Source organism: Pituophis catenifer, unplaced genomic scaffold (assembly GCF_029215685.1).
Source record: "Pituophis catenifer annectens isolate HBS135680 unplaced genomic scaffold, rPitCat1.0.hap2 SCAF_3, whole genome shotgun sequence".
Classification (NCBI taxonomy): domain Eukaryota; kingdom Metazoa; phylum Chordata; class Lepidosauria; order Squamata; family Colubridae; genus Pituophis; species Pituophis catenifer.
Window position 1 is genome coordinate 128,933,694 of NW_027256883.1, and position 17,116 is coordinate 128,950,809.

The 17,116-nt window shown below is 35.9% G+C and overlaps 1 protein-coding gene across 1 annotated transcript in view; it reads left to right on the top strand.

Moving 5' to 3' along the window:
• CDC14A (cell division cycle 14A) overlaps positions 1-17,116 on the top strand; it is a 65,040-nt gene that overhangs the window by 22,265 nt on the left and 25,659 nt on the right. Inside the window, exon 5 of the mRNA XM_070939348.1 lies at positions 4,651-4,730. Within this exon, the coding sequence (XP_070795449.1) occupies positions 4,651-4,730 (80 nt within the window). The remainder of the gene's footprint in view (positions 1-4,650; positions 4,731-17,116) is intronic.

The window sequence follows — 17,116 nt, forward strand, 5'->3', positions numbered from 1 at the left end:
TCAAAAGTCATGATCCTGTGAGCACCTCTCTTAATGACTTCCACAATCCTCACTTAACAATGGCAATTGAGACTGTCTGGCTAAGAAGCAGGATCACATAATGTTGTGCTTTATAACCACATTGCTTAACAATGACAGATCTAGTCCCCATTCCCATCTTAAACTAAAGACTACCTCTATTCTACACTTATAAATGTATTCTTATTAATACATCACTTTCCTTCTATTAGCTCAGTTCTATGCTTGCACTCACTGCATCATAGTGAATTATTGTGTGCACTCTTTTTGAAACATGTTTGAAACATGTTTAAGACATTTTTTGTTCTTTCTAGATATTTCTGTTCTTTCTTCCTATGCTGTGGACTCTTGTACTCTGTTCTTTTTTGTTTAAGAAGCTGAATAATGAAATATTACTGTTTAATTACTTGTCAGTGATGTAATACTTTTTTAAAAAAAACCTGTAGACTCATCTCTAATTTTACAGCCTTAATGCAGGCAACAAACAGAAATCAGGTGCAAGTTTTTGATACATTTAATTATGGTTTTGGCAAGCAGAGCGAAAGCTATGTAGCCCAATTTAAATGTTGCAAGCAATGTATAGATGCAAGATAGATAATCTTGTAGTAGGATCGGTATTCTCAACCAACAAGCAGAATCCTGTTTCTCAGATTGGGTGAGATCTGTACATTTTTCAAGGAATAATTTTGGCTGATTTACAAGACTGATTGTTACAGCTACATCATAGCATATATTACATTTCTTTTTGAGGAAAACAGAGTTGCAACATTCGTGCACTTGCGGCAGTAACCTTGAGTTGAATTAAAAACCCGCAGCATTGCATAATCATACTGTTTAGTAAACATTTTTCTGATACTTGTTTTGCATATATATTATATATTATTCTTAGCTATGTTAGAATTATTGTACTGCCTTAATGCTAAAGTATTGTGTCAAATGAGATTTGGTAAATACTAGATTAAATGCTGCAAATAGACCTTCTTATGGTGTCTGTGTGTTCGACACTGGAAGACACTGTAATTTCCTAATTTTTTCTGAAACCTACATTTTAATGATTGTCATTTGTAATATAATTGGCTATAAAAATGTAACCAAGGGTTCTTTTTTTCCTGTTCCTATCCAATTGTTAGGACAGTGCTCTTATCCACACATTTGATATTTGATACTAAAGAATATGAAATCCCATTGATAATGCTTTTATTGTGTCTAAGTGTTATATACTCTAGTCTAGTTTCATTCATGAATTTTTACTTTGTAGATTACTCACAAAGAACAACATTTCAGGAAGGAGGTCATTTATCCTGAATTTAAACTTGATTAACATAGAAATTAGCCACCTTGAGTCTTCGGAGAAAGGCGGCATACAAGTTGAACAAATAAAATAAATAAATAAATGAATAAAATTGATGGTATCAGTCACTTTGAGTGAGGCAACTACAATATTTTGGCAGTCAAGATAAATAGGGAAGGAAAAGCTGAGGAAAAAGCAATCACATTCTTTGGATTTCAAGAAAGCCACTTCTGGTGAATTCAGATTAAAAATAGCAGGACAGGTAGTCCTCGGCTTATGACCACAATGGAACCCAATATTTCTGTTGCTAAGCGAGACAATTGTTAAGTGAGTTTTGCCCCATTTTGCAACCTTTTTTGCAACAGTTGTTAAGTGAATCACTGCAGTTGTTAAATTAGTTAGTGACAGAGTTGTGAATCTGGCTTCCCTATTGATTTTGCTTGTCAGAAGTTTACAAAAGGTGATCACATGACTCTGGGACACTACAACCGTCATAAATATGAGTCAGTTGCCAAGCTTCTAAATTTGATCTCATGACCATGAAGATCCTGCAAGGGTTGTAAGTGTGAAAACAGTTAAAGTCACTTTTTTTCAGTGCCATTGTAACTTTGAACGGTCACTACACAAGCTGTTGTAAATCAAAGACTTATCTGTATAACATGAAAATATAAAGGATAAATAAACCAAAGAAATAATGGAAAAAGGTTGGGTATAAATAATTCTCATGATAAAAGAAGATTGGCAAAAGTATTAAAGGTCTATCTTACTGTTAAGCCCAGAGGCATGAAGGAAAGGAGCATTAGGAGAAAAGGTAGGTTTTAACTGAAATAAATTATAAAAACTTCTTGGTAAATGGTAATGCAACACCTGGAAGTAAGTATTGGGTGGGTTTCCCCCAGACCAGGGGTCTGCAACCTTAAACACTGGGAGCCACAAAACCTGGGTAGGTATGGCCAACTCGACGTCACTCACTCTCACCCAGTCACATGACACCCCCACCAGCCATGCCTACCCAGATTTTGTGGCTCCTGGTGTTTTCTGTGGGAAACGGGTATCTCTCTCTCTCTCTCCCTCCCTCTCATCTCTCTCTCTGTGTCTTTCTCTCTCTGTCTCTGTCTCTGTCTCTCTCTCTCTCTCTCTCTCTCCCTCCCTCATCTCTCTCTCTCTCCAAAGTTGCGTGTCTCCCTGAGCGACTGAGGTGCGCGCAGCACCAACAAGGGCCAGAAGAAGAGGCAAGTACAGGGCCACTTCGCTCCCACTCTGGAATATGGAGCGAGTCTCCATCCTCCGCCGTTGCCCTTACCTTCTGAATGAAGCTCTCTCGTCCCCCTGCTGTGGCGAGCGGAGCCAGCCAGTGGTGGGATCCGGTTCAGCAGGGAGCCACAGCAGCTCCAGAGCCGCGGTTGCCGACACCCGCCCCAGACCCTTTGCTATTCAAATATTTGTAAATTATCTAGAGGACAGAATGGAAGGGATTTTTATCATTTTTGAAAATAACAAGTTTAGTGAGATTATAACTTGGAGGACAAAATCACGATTCAAAATTAGCTTGGCATGCTTGAATGTTGGATCAAATTCAGTAGGAGGATATAAACAGTTGTAATTGTTGAGAACCTCTGCATCGCGGAAGGCAAAATCAGATGTATGGATCCGGTAGAGGAATGCATAGATACAATATGCAAGTTATAGTATATATGAATGTTCCATCTGGAAAAATATTTGGTACAAGTCAATCCTGGAGGCAAATATTAGGTTGTTCGCCCCAGATATAACAGCTAAAAAGACCAATGCATTCAGAGAATCATTGTTTCAGGATCATGGGAGATAATAGTTCCTTTGCATTTATCAGACTGCTCTTGAAAATATGTCCAATTCTGGACATAATAATTTAAAAGGAACATGGAAAAGTTGGATTAGATTTAGAAGAATGTTTTACGATGATAATTGTCTGAAAGACTGGGGTGAAATCTGTCTCTATATATTTAAAACACTTTCATATGTTAGAAGGAGCAGACCCTTCTCTGTTGAAACTTTAAGCAGGGCAAGACCCAATTGGATGAAACTAAATGAGGTGCAAGCTGAATATCAGGAGGAATTTCCTGATAGGAAGAGTTATTAAACATGGAGCAATCTGCCTAGAGTTCCCTCAATGAAGGTTTTCCTACAAGGTCTGGATGGCCACTTTTAGGGATGGTTTAATGAATTCCTGCAATAAATGTTGGATTAGATAATCTATTTTGGAATTTCAAACTCATATTCTGATTTTAGGAAGCTTACATATGAAAAAGGAGTTGGACAAATATTTCTAAGAAAGGCTGTACATATTATATAGTAATTAGGAATTAAATTCAGATGATGCAAATGAAGCCACACATTCACACAGTATCTTTTAATTGCATTTACACGGTTATGCCTTATTTTGTCAGAATTCTTCTTGATTCAGGAATCTTTCAACTTAATATTACAAGCGTGTTATATAGTCTTGAGTGCAAAATTTGCTAAGGTAAAAGTAATTGATTTTGAGGTGGGCAAGTGTTTTTATTTTAAGAGAATTCTGAAAATACTCATTAGGCTATAACTGAAATATTGGAACTGTTTTAAAACAGTTATTGAACAGGTTTATGATATGGAAGCAAACCATTTTGAAAGTGCAGATTCTAAATAATGTTGTTTAAATTCTCTCTATAACTTTATATTTCTATACTGTATAATCTTTTAGGGAAGCATCTTTCTATTTTTTTTTAATGGGAACAAAACTCTTGGGAAGTACTTTTTAGAAAATGTGTTAATTCATTACTACAAATTGATTTCTGTTGATAATTCTATTTTAAAATACATATCTTCTGTATTTGGATTTATTTGTTTAAATGAATAATAATTTTTTTTTATTAGTGCTTCCTATTTTTTCCCTTGAGAAGGTAAACAGTTATCTGCATTCAGAATGGAGAACACATCTAGCTGCAGAAAAATGTTTTTGTTTTGTTTTCTTATGAAAGCAATAAAAATAGGAGAGAAGGAGTTAGCAGAGCTGTTAGCTAACCTGGGAAGTCAACATCAAAACATTTTGATATTATTGTCTGGTAAACTTCCTGGTTGTGTCTATGGAGTCATCAGGAATCAAGAGTGATTTGGAGAGTTCATATTTTTAGCTTGGAATAAAAACAATTTTCTGAAGCATCAACATACATTGATTCTGAAGCATTAATCCTAGGAATTAAAAAAATTGAAATCAAAGTCTTGTTGAGTTCTATTCAGACTTTATATTGATATAATGAGTTATACAGTTGTAAGTATGTTTGTATTTTCTAAATTAAATTGTTTCTTTATTTTTATTTTTGTAGGTAGTTTACTTGAAGAAAACACCAGAAGAAGCTTATCGGATACTCTTATCTGGGTCTAATCCACCCTATCTTCCGTTTAGGTATAATTGTAATTTTGTATAATGCCTTAAAATATTCAAAATGCTTTAAAGATAGTGAAAGCAATTTGGTAGTTCTGGCCATCCTGAAGAGATTATCTCATAAATCTTGCATTCTATACACTATGTTCTCCACTGAGCAAATTTCTTTGGGTTTTCCTCATTATACAAGTGAAAATTTAATAATGAGACAGAGGACAAGTCTGGCTCAAATTCTTTCCTGTATATATCCCATACGCTGCTTATATGCTGCTTATTACTGATGATTGCCAATGGACTATATTAATATTTAAGATTTTTATCCCACTTTTACTCTCAAGGCAGAGAATATATGTAATGCATCTTCCTCCTCCTATTTTCCCACAACAACAACCCTGTGAGGTAAGAGAGAGTGACTGGCCCAAAGCCACCCAGCCAGCTTTCATGCCTAAGGCGGGTCTATAAATTTCATAAGTAGGGTTGTGTTCAAATACATTCCAGATTTCTCCAGATCATATTACTGTATAGTCTTGAGTAATGTTTAACAGATTATTCTATCACCTCCTTTATTATTGTGGAAATATGTCTGATTACATACCAAATAAAAGTTCCTTACACAGTTGATAAGCCAAGCAATTCATCTGGCTTGTTTCATTTTTAAAATACTTCTATTAAACAAAATGTACAGGTCTTGATTACTTTCCTAATCTTTAATTTTTTTTCATCCTTCATTCTAATTTAGTCATTAATTTGTCATATTTGTGATTAATAACAGCCTTAAAGAGTTCATCTTTCATTCCAAATCTTCCAAATCTTTTGCTAATTTTCTTAATGGGTCGGATGATATTATATGACATTATGCAATTCATATATAAGAATATCTTCAATTTATGATAAGGAACAGGTATCAAGTTGGGAAAATATATGTATACATAAAACTCTACAAGAAGGAACAAGGGAAGGAAAGTGTTAGTCACTTGCCCCAGTGAACATGCTTCTTTAATCCAAACAAAGACTTAAATGGTTAAGGGTGGGTAACATATTCCCTCAGACCCTCTTTCTTTCTTGTGTGTTTTCTGAATCTATTCCCTTTTGCTTGTCAACTAACCTCCAGATGGCTGTGTATGCACCACTTTTCCACTGTGCATATATAACACTGCCCCATTAAACTTTGTTAGCTGTTGCTTCTCATACAAGTCTGAACGATTCCTTTTAAAGATGCATTACATTTCTGATACCGAGAACATCTTTAAACAATGTAGCTTTCACCACTAATTAAGCCAATATGCTCACTGTAAATGCCTTGACATGCAGTTTCATCTAGCAGTTCTCTCACTCTCTTCCCTCCTTATGGACTACACCCCTCATTTGCTTCTCTTCACTTATCGTCCTCTTGGCATTCCAAGCCTCAATTTATTTCTAGCCGAATCCTTTAGCTCCATAGTTCCCAAACTGTGTGCCATGCATGGTCCCACAATGAATTCAGACTGTGGGATATTTCACATTTTAATGGAAACATATACCAGTACCCAACATCTTCTGAACATAGCACAAACTACTAATATTAGTTTCTGCTTCTCTCAAAAATTTAAAATATCCCACAGTCTCTCTGAACTTGTTTCTTGGATACTGTGAGATGCCGTGGAAAAATTTCTGAGATGCTACAAGCACTGTGAATTGAGAAAATGTAGGAACGTCTGGACTAAGCAGTTCCCTGACAGGCAAAACTTCAGCTCTTCATTGTCCATCTTAATTCTTTACACAAAGACTCTTGTATTTTCTCTTTTGCCACTTATTCAGAATATTTTTTACTGCTAGGTAAAGATAAATAATTATTTAAATTTCTATAGCCACCCAACTCAACCAAGTGACTCTGGGCAGCAGTAGACTTCCTATCCATCTAGTGCCAAATGATCCATTTCTCCATTTTTTTTAATGATTGCTGAACAAATTGTTGCTGAGGATTATTTGTATTTAGTTTAGGTTTTTTTAAGACTTTTTGCCTTGTACAAGTTCAATGCAATTATAGGATCGAAATAGATATGAAAAACTCAGGATAGAAACTTAATACGGATATACTGTGACTGGAAGTTATTTCTTTGTTCTTTTTGCAATGACTTTGCAGTGCTTGGTTTAAAAACAAAGTATTGTTACATAAATTTGGAATTTCTTGATAAATCTTTTGATTAATGCAAAATAACTGCTGATTCAGTTTCCTGAAAAACCTGGCAAAATGCTAAGATCAAAGCTTTGTCAGCCAAAACTATTTGTAATCACCTGGAGTTTAGAGAATTGTCAGGAATGTATTCTGAATAGAAAGTATCAGTATTTAAAATACAGTCAGTTCATCAGTGATAGGGAAGTTATTTTAAAGCCTGCTGAGTTGTATATCCCTGAGTTGTATTATTAAACCACAAACAAAAATTCATATATGATCTTTGTATTGGAATTGGAGAAAAAAATAATCATTTGATTTTGCAATTTAATGCCATCTCCTGAAATTGATCATTCAGAATATACTTTTAAAAACTATTTGGTTTAAGATAAAGAAAGATCACATTAACATCCCATTCACTGTTATTTTTCAGTTTTTAAGATCATTAGCTATTAGGTCTACATATATTTCTTCCTTTTTCCTTTCCCATCCAGTACGGAATATTATTGTAGGCAATTATTTTTGCTCTTTTCAAAGTCTTACCCTTCTGTAAAATAGAACTAAAAATTTTGGGCTTTGCTGGATTTGGGGAACCTTAAAAGCCAAAAAAACCAGAAGGCACCTTTTAATGGAATGCACCAAGTTTGATATTGTCCTTGAATAAAGATGAGCACACCTAATCTTGTGAAATCCTGGAAGCAGGCTTAAACCTTTCATCCTCTCTTCTTCCCTGGATCCTCCCTTCTTTGAAATAATTATGTAAATAAATACTAGCATGCTCATTTTTTCATCCAGCAATGAATATTGTAGGTGAAGTCTAGATACTTCATGTCTATCACATTCAAACAGTCTATTATAAAAGTTTAAAAATGAGGTAAATGTAATCTGACAAGAATTGTTTTAGATAAATCTCTGCTCTAGCCTGAATTCACTTTATTGTTTCCATTATACTTGCAGATTAAACTCGGTATGATATCTTCTAGAATCTTTCCAAGAATCGAACTGAAAGAAATTGGTTTTTAGTTTGCTGAACCTTTCTTTTTCTTCCATTTGTAAATAGGATCCATTTGGCACTTCACCAAAAGGCAATCCTGGACAATTTATGACCCTTGGGCCATATCTGGCCCTTTGCCTGTCCCTTTTGGACCTGCGTGAGGTGAATCACAAATTAGAAATCAAATGTAAATAAGTCTATGCCATACATGCAATACAACTGCATTCCATTTTTTTGGAGGTGATTGCTTTTTTAAAAAATGTATACATGTGCATGTGATCATGCCTACCACCTTCACAGGCCTGCACAACAGTCCCAGTTTGTTATATGGCCCCTTGGGAAAATGAATTGCCATAAGGGTTTAGCCATACCATCAGCTAGTTCCTAGGATGCAGTTCTGAAGATTTAAATTCATTCAAAAGTAAAGAGGGGCTCCATATTAGATTTCTCTTAATCTCAAACTTCAATTTTGCTCCTTGGTTGGAGCAACATACTTTTTTTTTGTCAGAAAACTCTGAACCAAGATAGGTAGTTATGGCTCTTCTTTATTACACATTAACATTTTCCCATCTTCACTGAGTAACTGGTATCCTGATTCTTTTTGTTTTGTTAACTTCAGAGTTAACAGAGTTAAGAAAGTAAAATCTCTGAAGTCTGAGGTTAGTTAACTCTGTTAACTCTGACTTCAGAGTTTTTACTTTCTTAATATCAACTTTATAGTTTCCGGCTCTGTACAGCTCTTTTGTGATCTGGCCCTTTTGCATTTCTTGCATGTGTCTTTTGGAGTTTTTATTTTCAGATCTTAACAGAGTTTTTCAGATGGGCACATGGGCTTCTTCTGCAGCCATTTGTTTATTTGTTTGTTTTTCCTAATTGGAACTCTTCTTGTTTAGGAACTTGTAACCATCTTGATTTCTTTTTCTCATTAGCATTTTCTATGGTAGATTCTACTTGTTATCTGAGTTTATTAAAATATGCCTTTTTGAAGTCCAAGAGATAACTTGGGCTGAGAGAGAGAGGCTGACCCAAAGACATCTAGCTGGCTTTCATGCTTAAGGCAGAAATAAAACTCACGGTCTCCCAGTTTTTAACCTAGTGCCTTAACCCAGAGGTGCTGGCCACACCCACCCACTGGCCACGCCTAACCCCTTTTTAGTGAAGGGAAAGAAAATCACGATACATCACGTGACAAAAACCTGACACTGCAAGTTTGACACCCATGCCTTAACCACTAAATCAAATAGACTATCACAAGAACAAATTTTCCACAAAAGGTTTTATTTATTTATTTTGGCACTTCAATTTTGCTGTGGGGAAAAAAACGTCAAAACAGGTCAAGCAAAGACTCTGTGGAGTTTGTAGAGGTGAGATTGAATAGATACTTAATAGGAACAAGGGGAGATGCTGATCTAGAACTCACCCATGGCAGTCATTGGTAACCCCTAGGTCCATCCACTGAGCAGATATCTGCTCTGGCTTTGTCTATAGAAACTAAAGGGGAGACCAGAAACACAAGTCAGCCAAATGTTTGTCTTCTATCATGAAGGGAAATTGTCAGAATTAAGGGGGCCAGCAAATGATAGGTGAAGGAAAATTTTAACCAATAAGAGAAGTGAGAAATGCAGGTCATTTATTCAAGCAATGATTCCACACATATCAGAGCATTTAAGACAAAGCATAGAACCCTGAAGAAAGCATGCAAAAATGTGGACTAAAAATATCTAGGGGTTTAAAGGTATTATAGATGCATACCTGTAAATCGTAAACCATCTGCAGAACAGGTTTAAGTTTAAACAGTTTTATAGCAGCAGGGATAAACCTGTCGCCTCTGGAATAGAACAAGCTCAATGTTTTCTTGATTCTGTTATTAGCTTTGTCAGACACAGCTCTAATTTTTTTCCCACTGGGCTCTAGATTGCAAAATATTGTTCATTTAAATAGTTAAACGCAAGAAACATATATAAAAAAATTAAACGTTATAAGTTAAGTGAGAGGAAGTATAGCTGCTATTTAGGAGTTCAGTTCAGTTATTCATTGAATTGAATAATGGGACATCACAAGTGTGAGTCACATGCATTGACAACATCATACATGATCCAGCTTGTTATTTACATCACTTTACATTATTTATGTAATGACATTAGATCTATAGCAAGTAGTCCGTTGCATCAAAGTCTGTTAAAATAAGTTTTCATCAAATTGATGAGCTTTGGGGCTGAATGACCATGAACTGATTTTCTTTTATACTGATGTGGCTAGCATCCTCAGAAGCAGAAACAGCTGTTTTGTGTGTACCTTTCAACAGCAAAGGCCTCTGAACTGGGCTGACTGGGTTCTTGTATTTGAACCTGGCAAGCTGATATCTGAGTGGGCCATGTCACATTGGTCCAAGAAAGATGATTCCTGAGTGGGATCCTTGTCCAGTTAGTCTATTTTGAAGAAATTTTAAAGAGTAACAGTTCCTGGTTGTCCTATCTTCAAGCCTGCCTGCTGATTATGTAGAGGGGGACTTCTGATTGGTTTATTTTTGAAGAATTCCTCATTTGGACCGATTTGATACAGGAACACTGCCAAATGTAAAAACCTATGCCAATAAGTTTTCATATATTTTAGTAAGGCTTCTATTGAACCGTGCTGTGTTGAAATTCATCTCTAGAACCTAAGAAAAAGTCACAGAACAATACTCTCATTAAACCTTGAGAGCCTTGGTGGCACAGCAGACTAAAGTGCTGTTAAGTAACACTAGCTGCCTGCAATTACTGCAAGTTCGAATCTCACCAGGCTCAAGGTTGACTCAGCCTTCCATGCTTTCGAGGTAGGTAAAATGAGGACCCAGATTGTGTGGGCAATAAGCTGACTTTGTATAAAAAAAGAACACCGCTTGGGGGGGCCCAAAAGCCCTACTAAGCAGGTATATACAAAAGTATGAAGGCTATTGCTTAACGCATTGTAAGCTGCCCTGAGTCTCCGGAGAAGGGCGGCATATAAATTGAACCAATAAATTAAATTAAATAAATAAATAAATAAATAAATAAATAAATAAATAAATAAATAAATAAATAAAGTCCTGTGCCGTTGTGTAAAAAAAGGCACACTAATTTCTCATATAATGAATAAACACTGCTCATAGTAAATAATGAAATGAATATTTGTTAATGTGTTATGTACTTGAATCTTGTAGAGAAGATATTTTAAATTAACCTGACTTAATTTTGAGTGATCTTTTTATTTAAAAACCTATGAGCAGATATGATCTTTCAATTATTGTGCTGTAAATTGAATGTACATAATAATCACTAGATTATTACATCTTGAATGTAATAATCACTAGTAACCAGTCAAAAACATTTTCATGCATGCCTAAATTACCAAATATACATATGGCTTCTGACATGTACCACTTCAATAGCCCAAATATTCAATCTGAACAAAAATATAATGGATAGCATACTTAATCATAATTAATAATTTAATTTTGATGATTGGATTATATCATAGGTATGTTGAATTGGATAACCCCGTGATGGCGAACCTATGGCACACGTGCCTGAAGTGGCACACGGAGCCATGTTGCCTGGTATGCACAGTGTTGCCCATTCCTCTTCCGGATTTCTGGCATGCATGCGTGCATGATGATCAGCTGGCCTTTGGGCGTGTGGCAGCGCCAGAAACTGGAAGATATGGTCTTCCATTTTCCTGCATGATGATGCGCACCGGCCAGCTGATTGTTGGCGCATGCATGCGTGCCAGAAACCCAGAAGACTAGCTGTCTGGCGCACATGCGCGTGTGGGTTGCGACCCAGACGAGCATGTGTGCATGCTCCCTTTTCAGCACTTGGTGCTGAAAAGGTTCGCCATCACTGGGATAACCTATTCACTTTGAATGGGTTTCATCAATGTAAAATTATACAATGAAACACTGTTTGTACACTACAGTAATCCATATGGCTCTGAGCAAAGAACAATTTGGAAATATAATACATTAGAGGAACTAGTGGAAGAAAGATTTTAAAGAATTTATTACACACACGTACAATTTCTAGAGCTATAAAGCATGTCTGGCACTGAAGAATGTTTCTTTGTTTACATGAGTGGCCCATCTTGATGTTTGTTGCCAGGGAAAGAATATATTGTACAGTGATCGCTTTGTTAGTAGTGTATTGCAAATATATTCTGGTCCTGTCAGAACATGTTGCTCTCCTGTAGAAATAAAAATAAGGATCCCTCATTTTGAAAGACAGATAAGCTTCTAGAGATTTAGTATAGTACCAACTCCTCAACTGTGGTTTCGTAAGCTGTTCCTGCAAATCTTTCAGTGTTCTGAGAATGAGGTTGTAGACGAATTTGCTAAAATACATTCCAATGTGTATTTCTTTGCTCAGTTCACCAGATGTGGAAATTGAATTTGTTATTTTATTTTTTTAGATTTCTTCCAGAAGCTCAAGTTGGTGTACCAAGCACTCCCCCTTCCTTTTTACCCCCCAAAGTAGAGTTGGTTGAATCTTTGCTTCCCAAGTCTCAGTGAAGTAAAATAGTGTCTGAGGCCATTAAAGTGTCCTAAGATCATGTATCTGAAACGTAGTAAAGGAAAGAAAGAGAAGTGTATTTCACTCTATAAACATTGCATAGTCAGAAACATAAGAAATAGCCCAGGAAAAATAGGAAGATGTATCTTTGAAAACACTACAGAGAGAGAAAGAAAGGAGGGAGGGTGGAGAGAGAACCCTCTATAGATCCTGCACGACCTGTACAATTTCAACATTGCATAACTTTTTAAAAATAAAATTACATCACACTAACTTAAGGATGAAGCACTTAATATTGTGACTTCAGTATGGTCAGTTGAGCAGGAAACTTACAAAATATAAATTTGTTGATACCCTAAATCCTGTTTTTTATACCTCATTTAGCACCAGGTCTGCAAGGTAGGTTGCAATTCATGCCAGCCCAAAGTGTGAAATTTGATCTACTACAGGGGTGTCAAACTCGATTTCATCAGAGTTGTGTTTGACCTTGGGGGGAGGCAGAGGTGGCCAGGGAGCATGGCCAGCTCAACATCACTCGTGTTGGGGGTGCCTGTGGTGGCCTGAACGTTCTGTCAGCAAAAACGGGCTTCCGAGTTCTGTTTTCAGCTGTGATGGCCTCCTGGAACCCTCTGCCAGCGAAAACAAAGCTTGGGAGGGCCACACACATCTCAAGTTCCGTTTTCACTAGCAGAGGCATTGCAGGCCAGTCCTTCGCTGTTTCCAGGGCAGCCCCTCAGGCCAGATCTGGTCCCCTGGCTTTGAGTTTGACACCCCTGATCTAGTATGATTTAACAAATTGATACCAGATTCTATTTAATATGATCTAAAATGCAATTAGCATGAGGCTAGTGTGCATATGGTTGATGCTAGCTCATACACAGTTGTGCTGGGTTTTTAGATGCTAATTGATTGTGTAAAATGGAGAAAAGGAAGGTTCTATTTGAGGAAAGCTCAAAAAAGGAGAGGCTTATTTTGAAGAACCACAGCAGAATGTTGTAGTAATTGCATTAATAGAAACCTGCCTATAGAGATTACTCCTAAATCCCCTGAATAAGTCTATACTAAAAATTATTATGAATTGTCCTTTAAGTCTCCTCTGTCAAGTACTGTAAGTCATTTTCATAGCAATTGCCCTGCCTGTATAGAACTGGAAGAGCTAGCAAATTCTTAATGAAACTCTCCTAAAATTGCTCCTGCACAAAATTCCTTGCAACTGCTTTCTCAATAGGGGATTTTTTTTTCTGTCCATAACAGGCAACAGAATCTGTCAAGCAGTATTACATATAATTGCTAAACTTACACCTGTTTCTTGATTTCTCAATGATAGTTGAGTGGGGAAGTACCAAAATTTGATTTTTAAGATGGCTTCTGAATTGTGCAAGCATCATCTGAATCAAATTGTATGTTAGGTCTCAGCCTTAACAGAATCCCAGTACAATGTGTTTTGAAAGATTTTCTGTATCTTTTCTCCCAGATGTTCTGTTTGTTTGCTTGCTTTAAAAAAACCTAGCAACTGGATTGCAGTACACTGTTAAATGTTATCAAACATCTTGATGTTGACCAAGAGCAGCATAGTTGTTTGTTAATCATTCATCCTGATTTCTGACATGGAAGATGAAAGATATCAGCATGAAGAAATATGAATTTGCTACGGGTAATATGTTATAGAGGGACGTGGTGGCTCAGTGGCTAAGATGCCTGGCTTGTTGATCGAAAGGTCGGCAGTTCAGCGGTTCGAATCCCTAGTGCCTCGTAACGGGGTAAGCCCCCGTTACTTGTCCCAGCTTCTGCCAACCTAGCAGTTTGAAAGCACATAAAAAATGCAAGTAGAAAAATAGGGACCACCTTTGGTGGGAAGGTAACAATGTTCCGTGCGCCTTTGCCATTTAGTCATGCCAGCCACATGACCAAGGAGACGTCTTTGGACAGCGCTGGCTCTTCAGCTTTAAAACAGAGATGAGCACCGCCCCCTAGAGTCGGGAACAAATAGCACATATGTGCGAGGGGAACCTTTACCTTTATCTTAATCTGTTATAATATGAAATTAGATTTGGTATCTGGGCACCTATATCAAATCCTTAATGAGTGTGAATAAAGGGCTACTTGCTTCCGGGGTAAAGTTGTTCTGTGTATTTAAGGAAGTTGGGAATACTTACATCCAAAAACAGAGTTTCAGAAAAATTGACTCTGGAAGAAAATTCGTAATTTTCAGATGCTACACAAACAGAAGTTTGGATAAAATCTAAATTATTTCAGTATATTATAATCATAGTAATTTGCATACTATTAAAATATTTGCTAATTCAGTTCTGTGTTTGGTGAAACTGAGTGTTCAAATTTACAACATCGAGGCATATTCATTTATACTGTCTTGCTATAGGTGAGGAGAGATATATGTGCTTTTACCCTTACAATTAAGGAGAAACTTTCATATCCAGAATTTTGTATACTGCTTATCAAGAAAACTTAATTTTACTTATGCAAATTTATGTTTCTTCACAACTTTGTTTTCTAGTGTTAGTTGAAGAGCTAGAAAATTTATACATTTTTTTATTAACCATATCTTGATACCTGACCTTTATCTAAACATCTGCATCCATAAAACACTACTATAGAAAGTGCTTTTTGAATGTAAATTCTCCTACTTGGACAGGATTATAAGGGTGGACTACACATGAATATCGATATTGAGCAAAGAGTATTAGCTAAAACCATTTTTAAATTGGCAGCTCTCCTTTTTTTAGATCGCTGTAGAAATTATAATTGAAAACATTCCAATATTTATTGCATAACACAGAAATAAGGTATAAGTATAAATTAGTTTACTGGCACTTTCAAATTGACCCAGATTGCAGCTGGAAAGGCTCGTGCATAATCTTTGGGCTATATTATTTAACATTTGTTTTAATCAATGAATGAAAGGGTTTTTTTGGGGGGGGGGATTAAAAATTTAAAGAAAAGTATTTAAATAAGATATATATTAGAGGTGTGTTAGCCCTTCCAACATTCAAAACGTATCTTTTATAATAATAGGACTCTGAAATTTATTTATACCTTTTCTGAAAGCAAATTATTTTTTTCAGATCACATTTCATTTATTATAGCTCATTGTTACTACATTAGACTTGTCAACTTTAATTAGCACATCTGGCAGTACATCATTTTCATACACTTGGTACTTAGATGACAGGCATTTAAAACTTGCACTAAAGGTTCAGTTGCTATTCCATGTGAATTCATTTTCACTTACATCTCCTTTAAAACATTATGGAGTTCTCAGTTTGATTGAAATCAACTATATATTGTAATGTTTTTGTAGTTTAGCCCCGTTTAATATAACTCATTGGGAAGAATCTAGTTGCCTTTGCTACTAATCTTGATCGTACTGCCTCAAACATTGTAAAGCTCTATTGAATGATGAATTATTTAAACAGAAAATATACTTAGCCTTGGGCAAGAAACTGTATTTTTGCCTAGCTTTTCCCATGTATAAATTTTAAACTTTCCCTTTATTTATTTATTTATTTTAATTTGATTTATATGCTGCCCTTCTCCGGAGACTCAGGGCGGCTTACAATGCGCTAAGCAATAGCCTTCATTCTTTTGTATATTTATACAAAGTCAGCTTATTGCCCCCACAACTGGGTCCTCAATTTACCTACCTTAGAAAGGATGGAAGGCTGAGTCAACCTTGAGCCTTGGCGAGATTCGAACCTGCAGTAATTGCAGGCAGCTGTTCTTAATAACAGGGTGCTTTAGACCACTGTACTACCAAGGCTCTTTATAAAACATTAACAAGTTTAATTAAAAAAATTGCTTTGTTTTTAAAAATATGGTTTCTGCTTCATGAGCAAACTGTAAATATTCAGATTCTATCACTGATCTATAATATGTTGCAATAACTGGCACAATTCTTCTCACAGAAGAAAATTACACACCTTGTTCCTGTTGCTATTGATTTTGGATTTATTTTATAACACTATGTTTCACAAGTTAAAGAGAATATGCGTATACTCTTTCTGTGAAGATCATTTCCTTAGACGTTGGTTGAACCAGAGGTCACAGGAACCTCCAGGATTTGATATAAATGCAAAAATATATGTATGACAAATATATTAAATACATTGTCCTCCTAGCAGCAATCCAATGAAATAGAACACTTTTAATAATAGTACATGAAGGTATGTTTTTAATTGTAATTACAAAATGTATATTAGAGATTCATAATTGTCTATAGACAATGGACATTTTGGTAAACATTAAGGTATTCAATTTTGATTCTAATAACAAAATATTATATATGAATATGGTAGTAACCATACTGCTTTTAGACAAAGTAGACTTCAACAGTATGGTACTATTAGTAGTCCTTGACTTGCAACCTCAATTGGGATTGGAGTTTTGGTTGATAAGTGGTGCATCGATTAAGTGAGCCATCATGTGATTGGACCCAATTTTCCGCCATTTTTGCCATGATTGTTAAGTGTATCACACAGTTAAGCTGCAATCATTGTAAATGCAAGCGAGTTACCAAGCATTCAAATCACAATCGCATGACCCCGATGGAAGTGCAACTATTTTGACCAGAGATATTGAGAGCTGTAATATTAATTATGTAATATAAATTTTAGAAATCAATAAAAAGCCTAAAATCATATTCATCTACCTTGTTTCCCCCCAAATAAGACATCCCCTGATAATAAGCCCAATCTGGCTTTTGAGCGCATGGCAATAA